Raw genomic sequence first — 23,861 nt, forward strand, 5'->3', positions numbered from 1 at the left:
GCGGAGCGACTGGCGGAGCTGGCTGTCAATCAGAGATTAGCCCCGTCCCAGCCAATGGTCCCACCCCCTGAGCGGGCGGCGCACGGAGATTGGCTTGTTGGGCAATCGCTCAGCAAGGAGCTCCGCCCCGCCCGGTCAGGTAGCCCGGAAGATGGCGGCGGCGGCGTCTGCCGGGGCCAGCGGGGTTCTGTGAGGGGCGCGGGCTCCGATGCCGCGGGCAGCCGCGCGGCGGCGGCGGCGGGGGGCAGCGGCTGCCGCGGCGGCGCGCCGGGGGCGCTGAGAGCCTCGAGCCCCTCGTTCGGCGTCGAGCCCGGCGCCCGGAGCGGCGGGGATGCGGCGGCGCGGGGGGCCCGGCGGGGGCGGCCCGCTGCCCCTGGCGCCCCGGCTGGGGCTGGCGCTCGCCTTGCTGCTGTCGCCGCTGGTGGGGAGCGGCGGGGCGGCTCCGCTGCCGCCGGCAGGTGCAGGTGAGGCGCGGGCGGCGGCGGGGGCGGCCGGGCGCGGGCAGCGGCGGGGGCCGTGGGCAGGGCGCGGCGCGGCCGAGCCGCCCGCCTGGCGCGTGTGTCCTTCCCGCGGCGGCTGCGCTCCGAGCCTGCGGCCGTCCCTGCGAGGCTTCTTGTTTTGACTGTGAATCGCTGGGATCCGCTCCTGGGTGGAGGCTCCTCAGGGCACACGGCGCTTCCCTCGTTTCCGGTCAGATTAGGCGACTCCCCCCCCCCGCAGTGGCCATGTAGTTTACATTTATTTGTCTCCTGAGTTAGGTAACACTTACTTACTTCCATTATCTTACTTATTTCCTGTTCATCTTAAAAACACAAACTGAAAGATGTGTTCTCTCAGCCTTATGAATTGCTGTTTAAAAGCTTAGTGGTATTAAGAGGTAACAATCATCTCTTCTTGGTGCTTCGTTGGGGCCTGAAAACATCAGTTGTATTGGGGCCGAGTTTTGTAAGGCACCGTTCAATGCATACTGAGATTCAGCGCCAGCACCCGGAGTTTGCAGCTGAAATAGGCAATATGTTTGGAGGGGGGGAGGAGGAAGAGATCTGAAGCGCAGAGCAGAGATTAGGTAATGTGTCTGCTGTTCCACAGAAAGTAGCAAAGCTAGGAGTGGAATCCATAACTTATTTTTGTTAGCATGACTTTTATTTTTTTTCCATCTCCCCCCCAAGAAAATTTCAGAATTAATTATTTCCCCCATCAGCCTTCCTTGAGGTCTGTCTTGTTTTCTATAAATGAAAGCTTTTGAGAAAGAGAATTGCTAGTCAAATATATATTTCCTTTGAGACTGAATGAAAGTTTTTTCACTCTAATAAGTTGTTTGAAGATTCTCCAAATAATATTAACTTGTCAAACAAAAAGCAAATCAGATATGTTAAGTGCAAAATTATTAAAGGGAAATAACTGATGTTTTAATTGTAGACTAATATGAAATGAATGGGATAGTGTAATTTTGTCTTATCTTCAGTTACAGTCTTAGGCCAAAATATGTATGTATAGGATGTTACCTGAAGTTCAGCTAATTGTCATAATCTGTCATGGAAAACTCTGTGAAATTTGGGAAATGGAGCTGCTGATTGCTACTGTATCTTTGCCCATACAGTAAGAAGTTATGCATTTGAATTATATTTTATTGAAAGATATTTATTACTTAAGCCTTTAAAGCCTCAAGAGGGACTTTTTCACAGGGATCGCTTTTGCTGACAAGGCTTTCTACTGATTGAAATAATGTGTACAATTGGTTTAGTGTGCAACGGATTCTTACCCTGCAACATGTCCTGTCATTACTGTAGTATCATCAATGCACATACCAATGCAACAGCAACCAGCTGCAAAGATTCAGGAACTTCCCGCCCCATAAGCTTATCAGTGGACAATGAAACAGTCTTTATCTTGAGCTTTCTCAGTCACTGTAGACAAATTTTAAAAGCTGCCTAGATGACAAACCCTTGGATTTATTTTGGGGGGTTAGGAAGTATTTGACTTATTCAAGAACAGCTTCAGCCCTATTGTGAATTTCTCTCTCATATATTCCATGCTTTGACTTTCTGTATTAGGATCTGTGATTGCTGATGACTTTTGAAATGCAGGACCTAAATAGTACTATCCATTCTGGGGTTTGGCAATATTTGCAGTTCACCATAACCCTTGGTCTAGTACAAGCTGAAAACCTGTGAAGGTTTTAATGGGCTTTTCATTTCTTTTTTTCTTTTCTTTCCTTTTTGCTTGTTCCAAAGTTATTTCAAGGTTCCACAATTCCTTGCCTAGCAAGAAGGGTTGCTTCTGTGACAGAGAAGATGCATTTTGATGTTTGTTGCCCAAAGCACTTTTCAGGAAAGATGGGAATCCACAGAAAGAAGAGGAAAGGATATGTAGCTGAAGTTGTGAACTTCATGGAGTAATTCATGGACTATACTGATAATTAACTTCTCTTTTGGGGAGGAAACTGGAAAGCAGGAAGTGGCTGTGGGCAAGTTCTAGCAAGACTAGATTGAGTTCCTTATTTAAAAATGCTCTGTTTTGTGGTATTGTGGAAGTATGCCAGATTCTATGACCACAGAATTGTTAGGCTCCCAGGGCCTCAATTGAGATGAATGAGGTAGTTCTTCGTAAGTATGGCTTTGTAGTGTTTGTAGATTGAGGAAAGCATTGGAGATGTGTTGTATGTTTCCTTTTGCTTTTTAGGTTATATTTCTAATCTGTTTGAAAAAAAATCTTTTGAATAGGAAGAGGATTAAAAGTTAAAAAATTAGTCTTTAGAATCATTTCCCTGGTATAGTTCTTAGGAATTATTGTGGAAGAAGGAAAAACAAGATGTTCAAGATGCTACCAGCTAAAAATTGACCAATGTAGGTTTGATTTATTTCGTAATAGGAAAAAGAGGATACTAAGATTCATTGTGATAGTTCTGATTTAAAGATTTCACCTGATCGCGGAGGTGAGGGCTAGGGGCAGGCCTGCTGGATGTCAGCCTTTGAACAATTTCACTGCCTAGCCTGTCAAAATAGAAAAGCTCATAGGATGAAGTGGTGTAGTTGTTTTGAGCCTGTGGAGCATTAGTGATTTTTACCTGAGTGCATCAGGCTAAGATGACTTCCATTTTTAGTAAGGCTTTTCGTTGTGTGGCTGAAGGAAAGGCATTTAGGAAATACTCTTTAGTAATGGTGTTTTGCAAGCAAACATACTGCACTATAATCTGACACCTCTGCTTCACTGTGATAAAGCTTTACATTCAAATTCAGGTTTTCTTGCTCTTCTGACTGAATTTTCGTACTTGACCTTAATTCAGCTGCCTCTCCAGAAAGCATGGAATCTGATTCAGTTATGTATGTAATATCAGACAAAATATTTCTAGCATCTCTGTAATATCTGAAATCCTTCCAAATAAAAAGGAACAGAGACTCAAAAAATATTTTCCTGTAAAACTTGAATAGGTGGTAACTTTCTTAAAGGATGTGTTCAATTTTGTAAGTTACATAGCCTATCAAATTGAATTGAGACAGCTGTACTGGTGCCACATGTGCTCTTGATTTGTACTGAGAACCTCAGTCTTGGGACTTTCTTCTTGGACCTGTTGAACATAGCAACAATGACTTCTTTTGGAAAAGCCTGGTCGTGTACAAATCCAGGAAAAAGCACTTAGAAATTGGTGTATGGCATTCAGAAGCATCTAGATGGAGTATCTAGATGTTCGTGCAACTATATGTGGTATCTTCAACTGGCCATAGGTGACACCTGTAATTGAGGTGTATGTGTGTGTGTGGGGGGGGTTGGGTGTGTGGGTGTGTGTTGGTTTTATTTATTTATTTATTTATTTTGCTCGCTAAGATGCGAAGATGAATTCTTTAGCATGGATATACTCTTGGGAAAACTGCTGCTTCTGTGATGTGCTGTTTCACTACGAATTCTGTCTGGCCCACTTGCAGTTGAGATCTGTGGTTTGGTCCCAAGCAAGAGTTATGTGACATTTGCACCTCGTAAGGAATTCTCTAAACATGTGCAAGTTAGAGACTAGACCACTTGAAGTTAGGAAGAATCTTGGTTGTAAAGTGAGGATTTTAATTAGTGGTTTAGTTTTCTTGGGAGCCTGTTCATCTAACCTTTCTCTTCCCTTTCAAGCATTAATTTGTTTACTTCTCCCTATAATTTTTCCTAATTTCTGTTTCAGACATGTAATAATTGTGAAGCTAGAGCAGTTAAGTTGTATTTTATCTTTTGTTTCTATCTGTGATTTTTTGACTCTGAGGTAAGAAGCCAACCCTGACTCTTTGGCCTGCAGGAGTGTCCTTCCCAAGTACAAGGCTTTGTTCGTGAGCTTGGTCTGTTTCTCTGCCTCTGGCTGTAAAGTGTCTGGAGTTTGTGACCAGCTAAAGCACTCTGATGGTTTTATAGGAGGAGGCCACTTTCTGAATTCATTTCTTATGTCTTTGAGGCTCGAGTGTCTTTAATAATTCCTCAAGTATCATTTTAGCATATTAAGATTACACTGGTCAGAAGGCCTAAGCCATCAGTTTGAAAGGCCCCACTTGTTAGTGCTGATTTTGCCACAGATCCTCTATAAAAAAGGAGTTTCTTACATAGTCAGATCCAGCAGCTTATTTGAGAAGTGATAGTTTGGGTTCAGTCACTCTGCATGCATGATTTACCTGTGTTCCTGTATCTTATTCAGTCCTAATGCTCTATTTCTGCAGCTGCAGGACAGTGCATGTAATACTAGTACTTTCTTTAGATCTTACTTCATCTGCCTTCCTACTTAATGTATGCATCTAGCATCTGGAATCTGATAAGGCTCTGGATACAATTTGCAACAACTTTGTTGCTTTTATTGCTCTCTATAAACCCTTTGTTTTTGTTGTACTGCAGTTGTGAAAGGACTTGAGTGACATCAGTGGTACTAGAAATGTTCTGTAGATATGCTTTTATAAGAGGAATATACAAACTGTGTCAGGATAGCTGTTTTAATCCATATGTTTGGCGTAAGCACAATCTCTAGCAAAAAGGTTTTGTGCCAGATATAGCTTAGGCCAGGTGACTGAGTGAAGGAGGCTGTGTCAGTTGCTTGTCTTTTGATGGCTTTTGTCAGTATGGAGTGCTGGTCCAAAGTAACATCTTGTCCAATGTTACACTTGGAAAAGTTTCCTCAGTTGTAAGAAAATATCATTATAGTGACGTAACAATGATGTGAATTTTTAGGTCTGCTTTTGCAACCTGATGTTTATTTGGCATGAAAGAGATGTAGAGAAGTTTAACAGACTTTTGAGTGCTAACTTTAAGCTTTCAGCCTGTCTCTGCAGATGACTGTGGAAGAAGATCCACTGCTCCAGAATCAGTGAGCTATGCTCAGGCCTGTTCTCTGCTAATATTTCTCCTAGGGATCCTTCATATATGAGCAGGAATGAGAAATGAAGCTGAATAAGCTCTTTTGGCAAACTGCTGATTCTTGCTGCCTTTTTCACATTTCTTATCCCAGTCTCTCATGACAGAGTTGGAAATGCATCTATTGCCTGATCAAAATTCCAGATAATCTCATCACATGAAGGTTTGCCTCTGTGGACTCTTCACAGAACGAAAAGATATACCTCTCTCCAAAAATGATACATGTTAATAGGTTGTATACCTATCAAGTGGGGGGGGAGCACAAGAGATGCTGTTTTGATCTGTCTGCCGCAGATATTTCTGATGTTTTGAGATACCAAGATGTGTCATCTTCCCATACTGCTTTAAGTGACTATTGTCTACTCTGTTAGAAAACCTTTCAGCTCCAGTGCCACACTATTGGAGAAAAGGTATAGCACGTGAGATCATACTGTAGGAAACAGTTTGTTTTGCTGACAAACTATTGCTTGCTGCCTTTAGTTTTCTGAAAGGTTAAACAAGAGTATGCACAAGTAATTTGGACAGTTGTAGCTTCAAATTTAAATTTTTTTTTTACTTGATTATATCTAGCAATTAGGATTTTCCGCAGTGGTAAGGAAAAATGAAAAAGAAAATGATGACAAAGTGCTCTTGCATAAATGTGTATTTCTAATACTATACCAAAGGTTACTTCATTATGCAAACTCTACCTTATCCAATGTAAGGGTAGTGATAACACAATCAGAAGAGGGAAAGTTTTAAAATATCACTGTTTTCAGTTAATTTTCAACAGTTTGAATGTTCAATTTTGTATTTCAGTTGAAGGTTAATGGTGTTTTGAATGCAGTTCTGATATGTAAAGTTAAAGTTGGTTTTAAAGTTTATTACAATATAGTGCTGCACAACTGAACAATGGTGGAAACTTTTATTAGATCTTGTTCTCAAAAATGATGCTGGTTTTGGCTTAGTTGTTAAATGGAGCATGAAAGGAAACGTGAGGAGGAGTGAATGAAGTAACTGGTAGAATGTGCTCTAGGGTTCCTTTTGGGGGGGAAGTATAGGGGTTCCACTGCGTGATATGCTTTAACTTATCATACAAATCACACATTATGATGTAGATACGTCTAAAATTGTTTCAAAGAGGCTTTTGTTTTAAGATTCTGCATGCTACCTGTAGACCTTCAATATTCACAAGCTTAGGTGTGTCTCTGTTGGTTTTGTGCATATTACCTACTAAACCTTTGAAGACTTCATGGGGTAAATGAATGCAGGGGAAGTCCTTTGTAAGAAAAGATAATGATCTAAAAGTCACTTGTGAAGAACTAGGTAGGGTTGAAGAATGTTTTCCTACTTAATTGTTAGTGTAGAAGAAAATTACAACATTCTTTAAGAAATTAGGAGTAGCTTTTAAAGTCGCATTTACAAAAAACACAATAAATTAGGATGGTACTATATTTTGAATGTAGTTATATTTGTAACTATTACTACCACAGTTAAGTGAACTGTTCAAATTTATGACAAGGACAGATACTGTAGAAGTAAATAGGGAGCAAAGTTAGATTTTAATCACTTGCTAGTATTTTAAAGGCTTGGCAGTTCTGACTTAGAGATTTAAAGTAACATCTCTGTCCGTGATCATACAATTTGAGGATGTTCAATTTTTAGTGACTGCTGTCATGCTATGTTGGTGCTGGAAACAGTTACAGCTGTTAGTACAGAACTACCATTTATATGACTGCTCTTAAAAGAAAGAGGCTCTTGCTTATGCAGTGAGACTGTTGTCGCGTAGCAACTACTGTGCTGAAAGCTTAAAATCAGATGCTTCCTTGAAGATCACTGTGCCCTAAGAATACACACTTTATCTGGGCCTTGCACCACCTTTATCACAGTAGTGAGCCTGTCATATACATTTACTCTTCCTCTTTCCTAAGCTTGGGAATTGTGTGCAATGTCATGCTTTTTATAGCCTGATTTTCTGAAGAATGAGGTCTGTGTGGTGGCATTTTTCCACTCTTAATAACATGATTAATCACTGAACCAATTTTGAGAGAGGCAGAGCTCTAGCTCCTGCAAGTATCATGAGTTTTGGTAACTCTTTGGGGAAGGAGGCACCGGTGCTGCGCCTAGTAAGGGACAGGCGGTTGCTTCTGGTCCTGTCTCCGCTCTGAGGCGCCAGTGGGCTGGCAAGCGAGCGTGAGCGTACCATTTGGTGGGGTGGTGTGTAGCTCCTGGCAGCATAGGATGCCACAGGTGGAGGATGTAAGTGGGAATTTGGGAGAATTGTGGGGAAACTTGGATAGACGTAGAAATCAGCTCTAGATTGTTGTGATGAAAACCCTTGCGTAGTTGCTAAACTTGGTAGATAACTGAACTGTCTTTTGAAGAAAATAGACTTGAGACAAACTTGGGAGATAAAACTGTATCCTGACCTATATAAATTGCTTTGAAAAAAATACTTTGTATGAAAGTAACATTTTTCTACCCATTGAAATATGCTAATACATGTTGAAGCACATGTTCTCATGTTTATGCTTCATCCTGAGAATGCCAGCATAGTTTTATCATCATTATTTTTTTTAGTGAGCTTGTTCATGCACTTGCCTGTGTAGAGGACTTGACTTCAGATGTTTGCTGTGTTCAAATTTTAAAGTGTGCAATTTTATTTACGTAATGATCTTTAGAGGTGCTGAAGAATTTGCCTCAATAGTTGTTAATTATCTGCCTAGGCATTGAATTATTTATGATACCAGACACTTTTTAAAAGCAGGTAAATAACTGTGTAGATTCAGTATATAACCCTGAAGCTTTGAAAAAAGTCCTTATCTTGTATATCTGTTTCTTAGGATCCTCTAGATGTCATTTTGAGATGCAACATTTACTAGTGTAAAGCTCTCTGCAAAACACTGTTGTGTTGACCGTGCAGTAACACATATAGTAACACAAACATACTGAATCTTCTTATTTAATTATAGTAGAGATAAAATTTGTATGTCTTCCTCCACCTGAATGACTAAAGTAATCCAGATAGTGTATATTAACAGACAGGAAACCCTTTGTTGTTAGCATTTTATATAGAGAGTATTTTTCTGCATCTGTTTTGTGATTAATTTCCTGAGGACCTGAGCCTGATTTGTGGCTGCATCTTAAGATGTAGTAGCTTGTTGCTGAGTGTGGTTATGTTAAATGCAGCAGTTTTTTAAACTGAGCTGATAATGCTGAGTGGACTTAATTCTGTATGTTTGGAATCTAATATGTTAAGATGCTTAACTTATATGTTCATTATGAAATTGTGAATGATATTTATTGCATAATTTTTTATTGGGTTAAAGTTAAAAATAAATTCAATTTAGAATACATTTCAACAGTATTTCATTAGCGGAAACAGTTATTTCTTGCAATAACTATACACAATGGTCTTGTGTTTAGTTGAACTAATTTCTTTCTGGTTGCTTTCTCTCTCAAGATTTTAAAATAAGTAGCTGTCATTCTTTTATACTTTCATAATTCACAAACGAAGTAATTAAACATCTCCTAATTTTTCAATTACCAGTCATTTTACCAAGTTGCTTTGAATTAATCATTTGATGATAATAGTTGAAAAATGCAAAAGAGGTTAGTAGTGCAACAGATTGTTCAGTACTTTGTCAAACATCAGTTCCGGTGCTTCGTCAGTGATTTGCATTACTGAGTGTGTGCTTATGCAAGCTATTAAAATAATTTCACTTATAAATTTAAGCCCAATTATAAGTTGTTATAATTTCAAACTTAATTTTATACTCATAATTTCAAAAGAAGCAGAAACTTTAAAATATCACTTATTAATGACTGTATGAGAGACTTCAAAGTTTATCCAAATAGAAGTAGATTCTATAACTCTTTATGTAGAACCTATTTGCATGAGTTATTGGAAATGCTATTCTCTAAGTGTTATGGAAATTACCCATGATAATTAACATTTTTCTTGCATTAAAGCATCTTTTTATAACTTGATATGTGAAATTCTTCTTGAGCTTTTGGAAGTCTAAATATCTTCACTCCTCTTAATGAACTGTTAATGCTTAGGTGCCTCTTCAAAGGTGGTCCTTACTTTTCTCTATTTTTTTTTTTTTTAGTTTTATTACATTCTCCAATTAATTGTGATTACTTCATGATCTATCTTTTCTTGGGATTTACAGAAGATCCGTAAGATTACCTAATGAACAGCAACAAAACTTTTTTTTCTGTATTCGTTCCTGAGTATTTAAAGGAGAAAATTACGTTACAGGGAGGAATACAGGGAGGAATCTTGCACAAAACTCTTCGCTTTTAGACTTGATAATATACAGATTTGTTTACAGAAGGAATTACAATCAAAATATGTTGGCTTTTTTCCCCCATATAAAATATCTGATTGAATATGCTCTGTATCTAACTTCTACAGTAAATGTAGCTTATGATGATGGGTGCTTGCTATATCTCTTGAGTTGAGGAAACAACAAATATAATAAAAGAAAACTAAAGGTCTGAATTCTCATAGTTGGGTAGGCTGTGATAACTTGTTATCTCTTATCTTCAGGGGGATCAAAATGGGGATCTCAAGTTGATATGAGCATGATAATGTTTCTGTATGGAAATACATGAAATAATTATGATTTTATAGCTGTGATGGTCAAAGGACATGGGTTTGGAGAATTTTATAGGTAACAATAATTTCCTTAACTGGAATAGGTAATAGAGTTATAACATCATAGGTTTTGAATGTACGAGCTTTTTGTCAGGTTTGAAAAGAAGTGGCAAGCTTGACATGCAAGTCACCGTGCAAGTGGGTAAGAATTATTGCAGGCTGAGTGAGAGGCTAACCAAAGAGACCATCTGGAAGAAGAGTTAGCTGGTGTCTGGAGCAGAGGGAGGATAGTGCTCATCTCCTGAGGGAAAGGATGCAAAGGTTGCTTCTTACGTGGTATACAGGGTCAGCTACGTAGGCACCGAAAGGGAGGTGTTATACTGTGCCATAAACCACCAAAATGTCTTTTTTCAAAAAAAAAAAGTGTTCTGTAGAGTTGATAGCTGAGGTGTGTTACACCTCACTCTTAAGGATCTGCACTGAAGTTTGTCTTTGAATAGCCATCTTTTAAGATGTGCTGGTACATTATTGGTGTCTGAGCTCATTCTGCCTGGTGACTTAATTTTGCTTGGCTAATTTTCATGAATGCCTCTGGTGCAAGAGTAGGCTTCAGGAATTTTGATCTGCTACTGCAGATAATATATAATAACATATATTGTAATTGGGGTGATGTGTTGACAGGTGATGATTATTAGTCAGGGAAAATCTGCATTTCTTTGGTACTTGGAATGTGGTGAGTTGGCTTCTGATTTCAAGTGAAGTTGGGTAGAGGTGAGGAAGCTGTTTGGAAATTAGGTGGAATGGTTTTGCAAAAAATGTCTTAAAACAGTAATTTTAAATTAGTAATACTTGATAACATCCTTTTTTTTTTTTTTTTTTTCTTACTAGAAAAGCTGCCTTTTACTATTTGGTTTCAATTAGAAGTTCAGAGAAAATCTCTTTATCTAAAGCTATTACCTGTGTGTATTTTATTATGGTAATCTAGTTATCTAATGGCTTAAACCACAAATATAAGCATTTTATGGAAGAGGTTATTTTCACTCTCAGCTGTTACTTTCCTTTTTATTTGATGCTTACAAATGAAAAAGATACTGGCATTATGTAGAAGACTTGGTTTAAGTGAATATAAATTTGGGTTAAATATAAATTGTTCTTAACAGTGGTCTTAAGAGACCTCTTAAGAGAGTCTTCCTGCAGAATTGTGACTAGAAGGTGCCATGTGGCCTCATGTCGTGGTTGGGCTGTGTTCAGACAATGTGCAATGCTTAAACTGCAATATTCATGCTCTTTAATGAGGTTAGAATGCCTGAGCTGTTACGGAAACAAAAAACAGAATCACTTGTTTGAAAACCTTACGTTTTGGATTAACTGCCTTACTGTTGTATGGATAATATGTAATTTATTGTACAGGAAATGTTTAATCTTCTTAAAGTAGAAGCTAACACTTTTTAGCAGTATTTTGATTGTGTCAGTTTACTCTTCACGTGTTAAGTTACGTAAATACTCTGTAGAGCACAGCAAGAAGCTGTGAATATTCATATAGATCCTTTAATATCTGTTCCTAGTGTGTTTTGAATGTTTGAAGAACTAGCTAGGCAAGTTTGTATGCCTTTTCTCTAACTGGTGCCAACTGATTGAAAAAACTGTTTTTAATGAGGTACTATTATATTGTGTTTTATCTCTTTGCGTGAAGCACTGATACTTGGACATTCCCATTGGTTCTTAGACACTTGCCTATCTAAACCCTCAGGCAATCCAAGCTGCCTGTCATTGAATAACTTCTTTAACACTGCTGCCATACCTAAATGCTCCATAATCAAATACAGTCCATCTACTCTTCAAGCCCCATGGCTGTAGCCGTTATACAAAAAATGGGCAAACAGAAGAACTCATCCTCACCCCCCCCCCCCCAAGATATGTACTGTGGTCTCCTAGTGGGCTATACAAATGTGTTGGTTCTCAGTATAAGATCAAAACAAGGATTGAAAACAGATTTAATTTCCCTGCCCATGATTTAAGTTTTTGATAAAATGTCATGCGAGTTCTTAGTCCTGTGCAAGTAATGATAACCTGACTCATTTATAGACAATGTACTGAAGATTCTTTTTTATATCTGTGTTTGGGAAGCTATTTGGAATTATGTTTACAAAATGGTCAGGGATCATTTCACACTCTTGAAATGGAGACACATCACCTGAGGAATCTCAAGAGATTGAAACCCTTTGGGTAGGGGTTGATTAGGTGCATTTCACTTGTCATAAGCAACGTGTGTGTTTGGCAGTCTTTCATGGATACATTTATTCAAAGAGACAGGACTACCTTATAACAGAATATAGTGAATTTATACACAGTATAAGAGAGGATTTCTTCTAATTGCCTTTTTCTTCAGACAGGTGTTTTAGCTCATGGGAAATATCTTCCAAAAAAACCAATCTTTTAATATGTATTGTTTAGATGCCTATAAAAATTTGTCAACTAAAACCAGAATCCTGATAGTGGGACTGTCATTACTCGTTCACTTAATTGTGTTGGCTGTGACCACTCATTTGGATCAAATAAGTCTAGAACTACACAGGCAGATGGAAGAGCGTAGAGATGTTTTGCAAGTACATTCTTTTTGTTCAGTTCTTTATTTTTCATCATATCTATAGAGTTAAATTTTCAAACTCTTGTTTTGAAATAAATACAGCTTCATAAAGTATGTATTTTGAAGATTTTTTTTAAAAAATGCTCCAATATATTTAATTCTACATATGTCTTAATTTCTAGGAGAAGGGGCTACAGTTGAAGTTTCCTTATCTTCTGTGATTCTGTCTATATGTACTCTAGTAGTACTGGTAATACTACTTGCGAACTGTGTCTCCTGCTGCAAAGACCCCGAGATAGATTTCAAGGTGAGCATTTGAAGCTATAAATGTATATGCAGGTGCTATGCTTGGCTGCATTCTGGAATCCATAATACCCGATTACGTGTGCTAATAGCCTGTAGTTACTGACACTTCTATGTCATTGTGCATTTTCTCTTCTGAAATAGCCAATAACCTTATATCTGCATATTGTGAAATACTGCTGCAGCCAGTAGTTTTCAGTACTTGGTCCAGGCTGCAGTAAGGATTGCTGTACTGCACAAAATCAGTACTATCTAGTGGGATCAGTAGTAGAAGTATACACTCAAGGCAATTTTACTGTAGTTAAAGATCCTTCCTATGTTTTTTCATATTTTCTTTTAATTTATTGTTTTTTAAAATGCTGACAGGATTTAATGCCTTCCTGTCAAATAAGGATATTGAAGGTGCATATCCAATGTAGTAAAACTCCTGAGGGCAAACTTATCAGAGAATGGTTACTTTTGGAATTTTAGTTACCAGCAGCCCTGATTTTGAGTTTTGCTCTCACTTCTGCTTGGAGAATATACAGAATGAATAGATTAGGATTAATCATTCAAAGCCATAGATTGCCTTTAGAGCAAAAAAATAGATGAAACAACCCACCAAAAGACCCTAAATATTTTTGATAAAGATAATGCTCGATACTTTAATCTGTTTAATTTAATAATAAATAGTAATAAAAAAGCAAACTATTTAAAAAATCCCTGTCACTGTCCATGGAAAAAAATGAACCTTCTTAACATACTGCTTATTCAAATGAAATGCTTTAAAATTTAGTTAAAAACAGTAAAATTGGTCATCTTATTAGTTTTTAAAAATCAAGCTTTCACTTTATAATGGATTATGGTGTACTATTTTACCTCTATCAGGTTATTTTAATATAGTCAAGTTTATATATTCAGATGTGAAGCTAAGGAAGAAATGAATTGGTGTTAATTTTAAGAAAAAACTGGTTTGTTTACTAAGATTTTATTGCAGGAATTTGAAGATAACTTTGATGATGAAATAGACTTTACACCTCCAGCAGAAGATACTCCTTCTGTTCAGTCTCCAGCAGAAGTGTTTACCCTTTCAGTTCCCAATATTGCTTTACCAACTCCTTCCCAGTTTCCATCTCTTTCAGGTAAAATAGACTTTTTTTTTTTTTTTTTTTATGAGAGACTAAGAGTAGGCAATTTAGTATCTGAAATGGACTAGAACTGATTATACTTTACTGTTTGCTACATAAGTCTAATTGCAGTTTACTTAAATTGATAAATACATTTTGTAGGATTCAAGATGACGTATAGTTCTTCAAGAATCTGCTAACTGATGGCAGGTTCCACATAAGGTAGCTTTAGAGAATGCAACTTGCTTATATAAGCTTCCCTAGACTACTTCCTTTATACATGAAGGATTTGAAGTACACTAGGATGTTTATGTCTTATGCTGTTTAGTATTTGTCTTTGTGGCTGAGTTGTCATTGAATTTTAGCCATTGGCCTTAAATGGAAGTATGACTGAATCTCTTACATGACAGTTGCGCTACTGTTTCACTTTCTTAATGTCACTTTAGACTTCCCATGTTGTAAATGTGATATTGGTATGGGAGAGCATTAGAATTTTTTGCTTGTGCGAAGTAAATTTGCCTGAAATGCCTGAAAGGCAAAATTTGTGTAAAAGAAACCTGAAACTTAAATATTATGGGAATAGTTTAGCATAAAGTAGCTGTTTGCATATCTATATCTATCTATCTATCTATCTATCTATATATATATATATATAAAATTACTTGCATTACATAATCATTAGATGTTCAGAGAAGCTTCCAGTTAAATTTCAGTAGCTAGCAGAAAATTTACGTGTCAGTGTCTTGTAATACAAAAGAAATATAGCACACTAGTGTTTTTTATTTGTGGAAAAATTGTATTGTCAGCTCTACTATGTTGATATTGGTAAAACTATGCTCTTGTCACTGTAAATTATTTTGCTTGGAAGCAACTGAGTAAAAGTGGTTTTACTGATACTCCCTTGTCTATGCTTAGGAGCATGTTGATAGTGTAGTATTCTAGTATAGGCGTTCCCGTGAACTAATCCTGATGTAAGCCTGGTCTGTGGTAATAAAAATGTGGCATTCTAGGATTCTCAGTCTAGGTCAACTAAAAAGATAATGGAAAATTTTTGTGCATGTCTGTTTAATGAATTAGACAGCAAGGAGATAAATGCTGCTGAACTTCCTCTATCATATAGAATTTGCCATTGCTACTACCTATCCTCTGCCAGGATCTTGTGTGTTGTTTTCCATTCTTCACCTTTCTGGGCTCTTTATGTGAAATTTTCTTAGTTGTAAAATGTGCTGCTTTAGAAGGTGGCTGTAAGTAGGGCAGTTAGACTGAAGAGTAAAGCAGTAGAAATCTTTCTCTGAAAATGATAATTCTCTATGTAACTATAAATGTTAAAATGCAAAAGCAATGGGTGCTGTGTTGGATTTGTTCTCATTTATGTAGGAAACTTCTGTGAGTTATTTACTATACCCAACTATGGTATACAGTATGCTTCTATATTGGAATTAAAATTCAGCCTTTTTGCTTTCTTACTGAACATATTAAAAAACCCCAAACAGTTACATGTCCTATGCAGATTCACTGTGTCTCCTTTTTGTAGGGGGGATATTCTAAGCAGATTGTTTAGAAGCTGAGAAATGTTTTTACTTCCTTGAGTGTTTTTGTCACCATATTACCAAAATACTGTATGCATGTCTGACTATGTTGTAGTGTTTGGCCTGAATGTGTGCATGTGATTTGGGGCAAATATTGTAGGAGCATAGCATTATTTGTTCAACATTTGTACAGATAACTTTGTCCATCTGAGTGGTTTGTATTTTTTTTCTTTTTTATTTATTTTTGTGTATGACAGAGGGATCAAAGTCTCAAGTTTCACGTCAGAGTCTAAACTATATCCAAGAGATTGGAAATGGCTGGTTTGGAAAGGTGAGATGTTCCCCTTTCATGTGTGTAGTTCACAAACCTGTTGTGTGCATGATCACTTGTGTTTAGTATAAGGGACAGTGAAGGTGGGAGGACAGGTGTGACTTCTGTGGCAGTGCTGGCTTATGTGGCTTTGAGAGTTTTCTCAGCTGCTGTCTTACTGATTGCAGCAATACAAAGGAGATGTAAAGGTGCAAAGGGAATCTGTGGCTTTGGATACTTGCACCTTTAATGCTGTAATACTGCAGTATTACTTAGTCTAAGTACACTACTGTATTTTCTTTAAATGATACTATTTCAAAAAAGTAATAGCATAAGAACAACTGTAGTTGAAATTAAATGTTGCATGCACTTTTTAGCTGTAATTAGTGCTTTTTAAGTTTACTTGAAGTTTTGCAGCAGAGTTACTTAATAGTTTGACGTTTTACTTCTGTGAACTGAATTAGTACTTTGCTGTTATTACCAGTTCTTTTTTGGGGAAAAATCTTGTAAGTAAATAAGTGATTTTTCATTAAGAAACATGTTTTTTGAGAATTGATAAGGAGATCATAGTTGCTGAGACTTATTAAAGTATGGATGCTTAATTATCAAAGCTTTACATGCATTGACAAAAGAGAAGAAATTTTTCTTACAGCATGTATATAGGAGCTCTTTTTTTTTTTTTTTTTTTTTTTTTTTTTGTAAAGTAACTCCAGATATTTTCCTCTCTAATTAAAGACAAAATGGTTCATATTTTTCAGGTTCTGCTTGGAGAGATCTACACAGGTACTAGTGTAGCAAGGGTAATAGTGAAGGAGTTGAAAGCCAGCGCAGGTCTCAAGGAGCAAGAGCAGTTTTTAAGAAATGGAGAACCATATTAGTAAGTAACATCTCATAGTTTGACTAACATGAATGCGTCATACTACTGTATATGAGTTATGAAAATCTGTTTTGCTCAGGGCTTGTCTCTACTCGCCCTCACTTGTAGCTTGAATGACTATTTGGATTAACTATATTTTACCTCTTAAAGTGAGCAGAAGTTGAGCTTCCTTAAAAAGAAAAGCAAGCTCTTCACTTAAATGTATTTGGGAGTTTTCATTTGTTCGTGACTGCAAAATACACTCGGTTTGATTCATTAGGTTTCTTTTCCACTTTTTTTTTTTTTTTCAGAACAGAAGTTCTTGATATTACAAACAGACCTTTTGTCTAATTACTTCTTTCCAAGAGCTATAGCTTAATTCCTGGTATTTGTATGTTCTATTACAAGTGTGAGAACTGGCAACACTCATCTGATGCATGTTAATTTCTTAAAAGTTTCCATTTTCAAAAAAAACATCATGATGCTAAAAACTAATTGTTCAGGTTACTTGCAGTGGAGCTTGTACAAAAAAATAGTTTAGAATCATACTAAATTGGGTTCAGTGGTACTCTACAATCCATAGTGTTGGTCTGAGCAGAAATGCTGATAAAGTTGGATTGTTGGGTGTTGTCGTCTTTCTCTTGTAGTATGGCTGGAGGACACTAAGAAGTACATGCTTCTAGGGCTTTAGTCTTTGTATACTAGAAAGCAATTTGGTGCATGATGAGGAATGTAATTCCTCTTTCTGTGTTTTGGCAATATATTGTGAGTTCCCTGAAGTGCTGACTGCTGCACATTAATGGTTTCTGTAGATGACTGGTATAAAGTAGAGGGGCACACTGTGGGTCTCTAGGCGTACCTCAGTGTAGCTTATGTTGCCTGAATATAGTACAGGTGAGTGGTGACAAAGAGCTTCCTATACTCTCTGCTTTCTAATGTGCTACTTAAATTTACATTTAGGTTTAAATTACTGGCAGTTGTCAGGAGAAGCAATCTCAAGCTTTCTGCTGTATTAGCATAAGAGGTTTTGAAGTGACTTAGAAAAAACAACTGCTCAGTCTGGAAACTAAACTTGGCTAAAAGAAGTTAAGCTTTTATCTAGATTACTTATTTAGTGTAGTTCACAAACCTGTTGTGTGCATGATCACTTGTGTTTAGTATAAGGGACAGTGAAGGTGGGAGGACAGGTGTGACTTCTGTGGCAGTGCTGGCTTATGTGGCTTTGAGAGTTTTCTCAGCTGCTGTCTTATTGATTGCAGCAATACAAAGGAGATGTAAAGGTGTAAAGGGAATCTGTGGCTTTGGATACTTGCACCTTCTTCCTTTTCTCCTCCTTCCTCCCCGTCTTATGTATTGAAACTTCCGGTACAGATCTCAAGTGTGTTGCGTTATATCGCAAATAATGTGTGCATACTGTAGTCTTTCTGACTTAAACCAACTTTATTTTTTCCTTGCAGCATTCTTCAGCATCCTAATATTCTCCAGTGTATCGGGCAGTGTGTGGAAGCCATTCCGTATCTTCTAGTTTTTGAGTTCTGTGACTTGGTAAGCACACTTGCAGAAAAGGCTGCAGTTGTTTTTTTTGCCTGGTGTGAATTGTAGGTAGTGTATTTACTGCCCTTCACTCATGAAATCATTCTTATGATGATTTTCAGCATCATCCTATTCTCTTCCTGGTCCTTTCTGTTACTGTCCTCTCTCTCCCTATCCCTGCTGCCACCTTATCCTTCTTTCCCCCTTGCTTGGATGAAGCAACTGCGTTTCTGAGCACTGAGAAAAATTCTAAGAGTACAGGAGAGGATTTTCTCATGGCTTTCTTTTCTACTGTTAGCACTACAAAAGCCACTGAAGATGGGAAGGATACTTGCACAAACGCCTTACTCAGCCCCCTGTATTTCTTCTTGGGCATATGCTGAAATTCACCTAGTCTTCGTGAGCGAGGGGATATGCACATGCAGAAACTTTGGACTGTGCCTGGTATACACAGTCTTTAGCTTTGGGACTCTATCAAGTGTCTACTGAACCTATGCAAGCAGATTTTAAAGAACTGAAATTTGGATATGGCAATGGATCCAAAGGACTTAAAGAATTGCTTTACTGCAGCATAACATGGTGTTAAAAGAAAAACAAACTCCAGCTTCAGGTGGCTATCTAAACATGAGCTGAATAGCCACTTTTAAAAACTTATCTAGAGAGCATTTAAACAGTTTGCTGATAAAGTTTGAGAGAAATGAACTCAAGTGTATGTTTATTTTATTAAATCTTAAGACTTTCAGTAGTAAAGTAGTTTGCATTTATGAGATTCAACACGATCCTTTTTTAATCAGCTTTATTACTACAGAATTTTCCCTAAACCTCAAGTGCATGAGTATTGTTCTAGTTACATTAATTGCTTCAAGCAATTTAAATAAGAATGAACATGAACTTTGAGTTTTATTGAGAAATATCAGTTAATATCCTTAAATAACTATATACTTCATTACCGCTCTTGCTTAGATTTATTAGCTGCAGCAAATTAATGAGGCAGAAGTGGTGATAGAATCATTCTTTTTTTTCTCTCCTGTACTGAAGAAAGGCTTGAACTTTTCAAGTGACTCATCAAAGTGAATGTTCAGTTTTGGGCAAGAATTAGAAAATAAATGCCTAAGATTAAGCAGATAATGTTCTTGATATTTTTCAGTTTGCATAAATGGAATACTTCATATTGATTTTAAACCTGATAGTAAGTTTAAGGTTCTTAAGAAGGACTCTAGAAAAAACTTTTGTATAGTTTATGCTAATAGATTTGCATCTAAATATTTAATCAGATTCAACTGTTGACATATTTTTAAATAGTCATGTTATTTAATCTGACTTAGACTTTGAAGATGGAGTAACTTTTAAAGATTGCCCTACTTAAAGCATACAAAGAATTCATATCCTTGTTGGATGCCTGATTAATGCCAAAAATTGTCATGATCCTGCAAAGTAATCTAGAAAGGATTTTACTTAAGGGGATAAAATAGATTTTCTCTGTAGCTGGGGGCAATAAGCTTGACAGCTGAAGTGGTAGTTCTTACAAATTTGAATGTAACTGGACAGTCTCACTGGCATGGAAGATAAATGTCTGTGCTGATTTCTACTACAAGCAAACTAAAATTTGTTTTTGAAAAATTATATAGGTAGTTAAACATGACTTCTCTAATATTTCAGTATGAAAGTCTGGATTACTTGGAGTTCTTATTTGACAGACTTCCGCCTCTCCTAGAGGTCATGGTGTTTTTTGTTCACTGTGCACACAAATATGCAGGGGCTAGGCAGACAAAACAGTGTTCACATCAATAGTTTTATGCGAAGACTGAGAGACAGTGAGTGAAAAAGTTAACTCAATATCACTTTGTCACTGATTTTTGTCACTGGTGTGGGAGGCAGCAATACTGGAGCAAGGGGACAGGAGAAATGTGAAGAAGGGAGGGGGAAACATGGCTGAAGCTGAACAGTGGCATTTGGAGTAGAAGATATGGCTAGATGTCTTTTTAAAAAAGGCAGTTTATAGACTGATACTCTGGAAACTGCGTTTATCGGTGCGGCTGGGGAGGCGGTTACTGCTTGGATTTTTCAGTAGTTGAGTAGGTGGTAATGAAAGGTGGCAGGTTCTGCTGTACCTTTCTCTGAAATTGGCTAATGCTGAGGATGTGAAGGCACTTCTGAAACACACCTTTGGTCCAGTCCTTTACTAGAAAGCGTGTGCACATGGATTTGGCTAAAGTGGCTGACTACAGGCTCTAGCGTCTGTGGTGGCCGTGTATTGTTCAAATGGGAGCATAGCAAAAGCATTGCTGTTTTGCTAGTAGTAGCATAATGCTGTGATGAACTTTACCTTGTTGTGTCTGGTGTTTTATACTTGTATACAACAAAATAAGTTTATTTTAATCTCTGGTACTCATGTGATTAAGAATCTGATGGTTAGTGAAAAGGTGGCTAATGTACCAGGTGTGTTTGAGAAGAAGCTCTTGTGTTTTTGGAGCTCTTTTTAGACTCTTTCACAATGTAGACTTCACAGGTTTGGTGTGTTAAGTAATGAAAAATACAGATTTTCTCCTGAGAATCTAGGGGTTATGGTGGCTATTTTTGTCAGACTCCTCCAGATTCATGGCACATCACATTTGTATCCCCTTTGCAGCAGCCTCTATTAGCCTTTACAGGGACAGTTGACCTTGTCTCAGCTGCTCAGCAGCCTTGTTGGATTATCAGTTCTCAGGCTCCTTGGGCCTGAAAGGTTTTAATGGGGTCACTGCCAACTGTACTGCAGATACACCAGAGCTAACTGGCACGGTAGCAACACTGAATGTCATGGGGGCTAACTTTCCTTGGCTATTTCTGCTATTTAGGCTTGCTTGGTTATATATGCATTAATGATATTTGCTACTATTTAGCAAATGGTAATCTTGTAATGTAATCTAGGTTGCTCTGTGTTCTTTGCTTTACAAAGATGGCCAGTTGCACATGGGTGATTATAATCAAATCTTAAGGTTTTTTTACATGTTTTTCAAAATCAAGAACTTACTGATCATTTCTTTTATAGTCACTATTTAAAGAATTGTGAATTAAAGAACCCTGTATTAGTTTACATAGTCTGTTGGTGTAGGCTTCTATGAATAGTTAACTGTCCACTGCTCAACACTGTAGAATGGTGCCAGGTTAAAAATAGTAGTAGTAGCCAGCTTATTAACTTAAATATATTACCCAGTTATGTGTGGCCAACCTTTTGTCAGCACAGCAAATCTTTTAATGGAATGATATACTTTATAGATAGAAGTTATTCAAATGTGGAAGTAGCATGTACATTGTGAGGCTGATTTGCCTCTCAAATTGTTCTTACAAAAATTCTTTAAGTCTTGCAATTCGCTGAGCAGGTGAAGCCAGCAGAATGCAGAATTTGCTTAAAATGCTCTGTAACTCACATTAGGGATGTGGCTCTTGCTGGAGGTGCTTGTCAGCTGTGGCTAGTTTATAATTTCCTTTGGCTTTTTCTAATTACTGCCACTTGAAACCATTATCTTCAAATCTAAAAGAGTCTATGCAATGAAGACTTAACCAGAGTATAAATCTGTTTAATCTTAAGCTATATCAGTATAAGAGGTAAATACTAGATGGATCAATATTGTGTTTAAAAAAAAAAGTTAAACTGGGCAATTCATGACAATTTCAAAGATCATGTCTCTTGGATCCAAAGGCTCTTTCTCAGAAATATTTAATATTTCTTGAACTCTAACATATGCTTAACCAACTTCTTGATGGTTTAAGTGTCATACTACCTTTAGAATGGCTGAAAGTGTATGGAATGACCACACTTACACTGTGAAACGGTACTGGGTGAAAGGAAAGGAAAATGTGTTTTTGTTTGCCTGAAAACTTCAAAAGGGGCAATGATAAGGTACTGTGTGACCTGGCAGGTAACTCTCCAACTTGGTAGCAAGTGTCCAGTGGACTAAAAGTCATTTGTCAACTATTCTTGTTTGTTTTGGGGTGTTCTTACAGCCTAGGCGTGAAATTCATGCAATCAAGAAAACTACAGGAATACAGCACATAAATATGCCTCAGGCCTCTGACTTGCGGAGAAAAAACATATCCTATTTAAAGGACTTAATTACAAAGAGGGCTAGACTGATCTTGTTGAGAATTGAGAGGGCTGGAAGGGCGGGGAGGCAAAATCTAGTTGTTGTTCGTAGAGTCCCAGGAGTGAAGGAAGCGGCAGTAATAGAGGAAATTGGAGATAAATTTGAGCCTCCCTCAAGCATGATTATTCAGCATGATATATGTTTAAATGTCTGAGCAATTGATTTTGCAGAACTATATTCAGTTATGTATATATACCCCCTTTGATACTGACTGTGTTAAACCTAGTACAACACAGGGTCCTTTTCTGGCTTATAAAATAGGAGTAGTATTGATGTATTGCCACTGTCTGCCTCTAGACAGAGGGATCATAGGATAATTCAGGCGGGAGGGAAGCTTGGGAGGTTTCCAGTCCAACCTCCTGATCCAAACAGGGTCATTTTGATGGCAGACCAAGCTGCTCCAGGTCTTCTCCAGTTGGATTTTGAAAACCTCCAAGGATGGAGATGGCACAACCTCTCTGGGCAACCTGCTCCACTGCTTGTGTGTCCTCTAGGGGAAAAAGGGTTTCTCTGCACTCAGTCTGAGCCTCTGTTGGTTCAGCTTGTGCCTCTCGTCTCTCCCCCTTGTACCATGCACCGCAGCGAAGAACTCAGGCCCGTCGCCGTAAAAACCGTGAGGGTCCTGGGTGGCTGCTCTCTGGTGCCCCGAACCTTTCCCGCTTCAGGCAGAATGAGCCCAGGTGTCTCAGCCTCCTTTCACAGGGAAGTGCTCCAAGCCTGGCTGTCTCGGCGGCCCTCCGCTGACTCGCTGTGGTGGTTGATGGCTTCCTTGTCCTGGGGAGCCAAAACCTGGACATGGTGCCTAGATGTGGTCTAACAAGTGCCAGTAGGTGATAAACCCTTCTTTTGATCTACTGGTTATGCTGCTGTTGATATAGCTGGTCAGGGCCCAGCCTGTACGATCGCAAAGGGGTTTTCCTTCCCAGGTACAACAAGACTTTGGCATAAGCAATGCTCTTAAACCAATATTGAAAAGAAAGTTTTTGTTAATTTTCTTTCTGATTCTTGTTTGTGATTTGTTTTACAGTTTTAACCTTGATCGTTGACTTAATTAGAATAAAATGGCAAAATAGAACCAGTATGTTTCAAGATACTGGATTTAATAGTTTGTATTTCATGTTTACATGAATTATTTACTAAGGGATGCTGCATAGCACTGCTGTTGCTAGTACATTTAAAAATTAAAAAGTAATTTCTTGGTGCACTTCAGGCATTCTAGGAGTGTAATCCACTGAGACGTGCCATAAATAACCAGTTGCTATTTTAATGAATGACAGCGATTTCACAGGGGATCGTCTGACTTTCTTCAGCCACTTGCTGCCATCTGCAGTCAGTTGAGCAATACGCTCTGTACTTGTTTGTATTCATTAGGCTTATGCAATTGGGAACAAGTGCATCTTCTGGACACTGTTTAATTCATGCTTTAGAACTGTCTGCTCTAAACCTGCTCTGGCAAGGCAGAAAGGGAGGAGTGTGTGTATACATGCATATATATATATATACATACATATATACATATTATATATACACATACACACATGTTTTGTAAGCCAGT

The 23,861-nt window shown here is 37.9% G+C and overlaps 1 protein-coding gene across 1 annotated transcript in view; it reads left to right on the forward strand.

The window, feature by feature from the left end:
* The first annotated feature begins 331 nt into the window (after positions 1-331).
* Positions 332-23,861, forward strand: part of LMTK2 (lemur tyrosine kinase 2) — a 42,368-nt gene continuing 18,838 nt past the window's right edge. The window contains exons 1-6 of the mRNA XM_062588609.1: positions 332-464; positions 12,725-12,849; positions 13,822-13,966; positions 15,738-15,811; positions 16,549-16,667; positions 18,104-18,191. Coding sequence (XP_062444593.1) covers positions 332-464; positions 12,725-12,849; positions 13,822-13,966; positions 15,738-15,811; positions 16,549-16,667; positions 18,104-18,191 — 684 coding nt within the window. The remainder of the gene's footprint in view (positions 465-12,724; positions 12,850-13,821; positions 13,967-15,737; positions 15,812-16,548; positions 16,668-18,103; positions 18,192-23,861) is intronic.

This window comes from Rhea pennata, chromosome 15 (genome assembly GCF_028389875.1).
Source record: "Rhea pennata isolate bPtePen1 chromosome 15, bPtePen1.pri, whole genome shotgun sequence".
Lineage (NCBI taxonomy): Eukaryota > Metazoa > Chordata > Aves > Rheiformes > Rheidae > Rhea > Rhea pennata.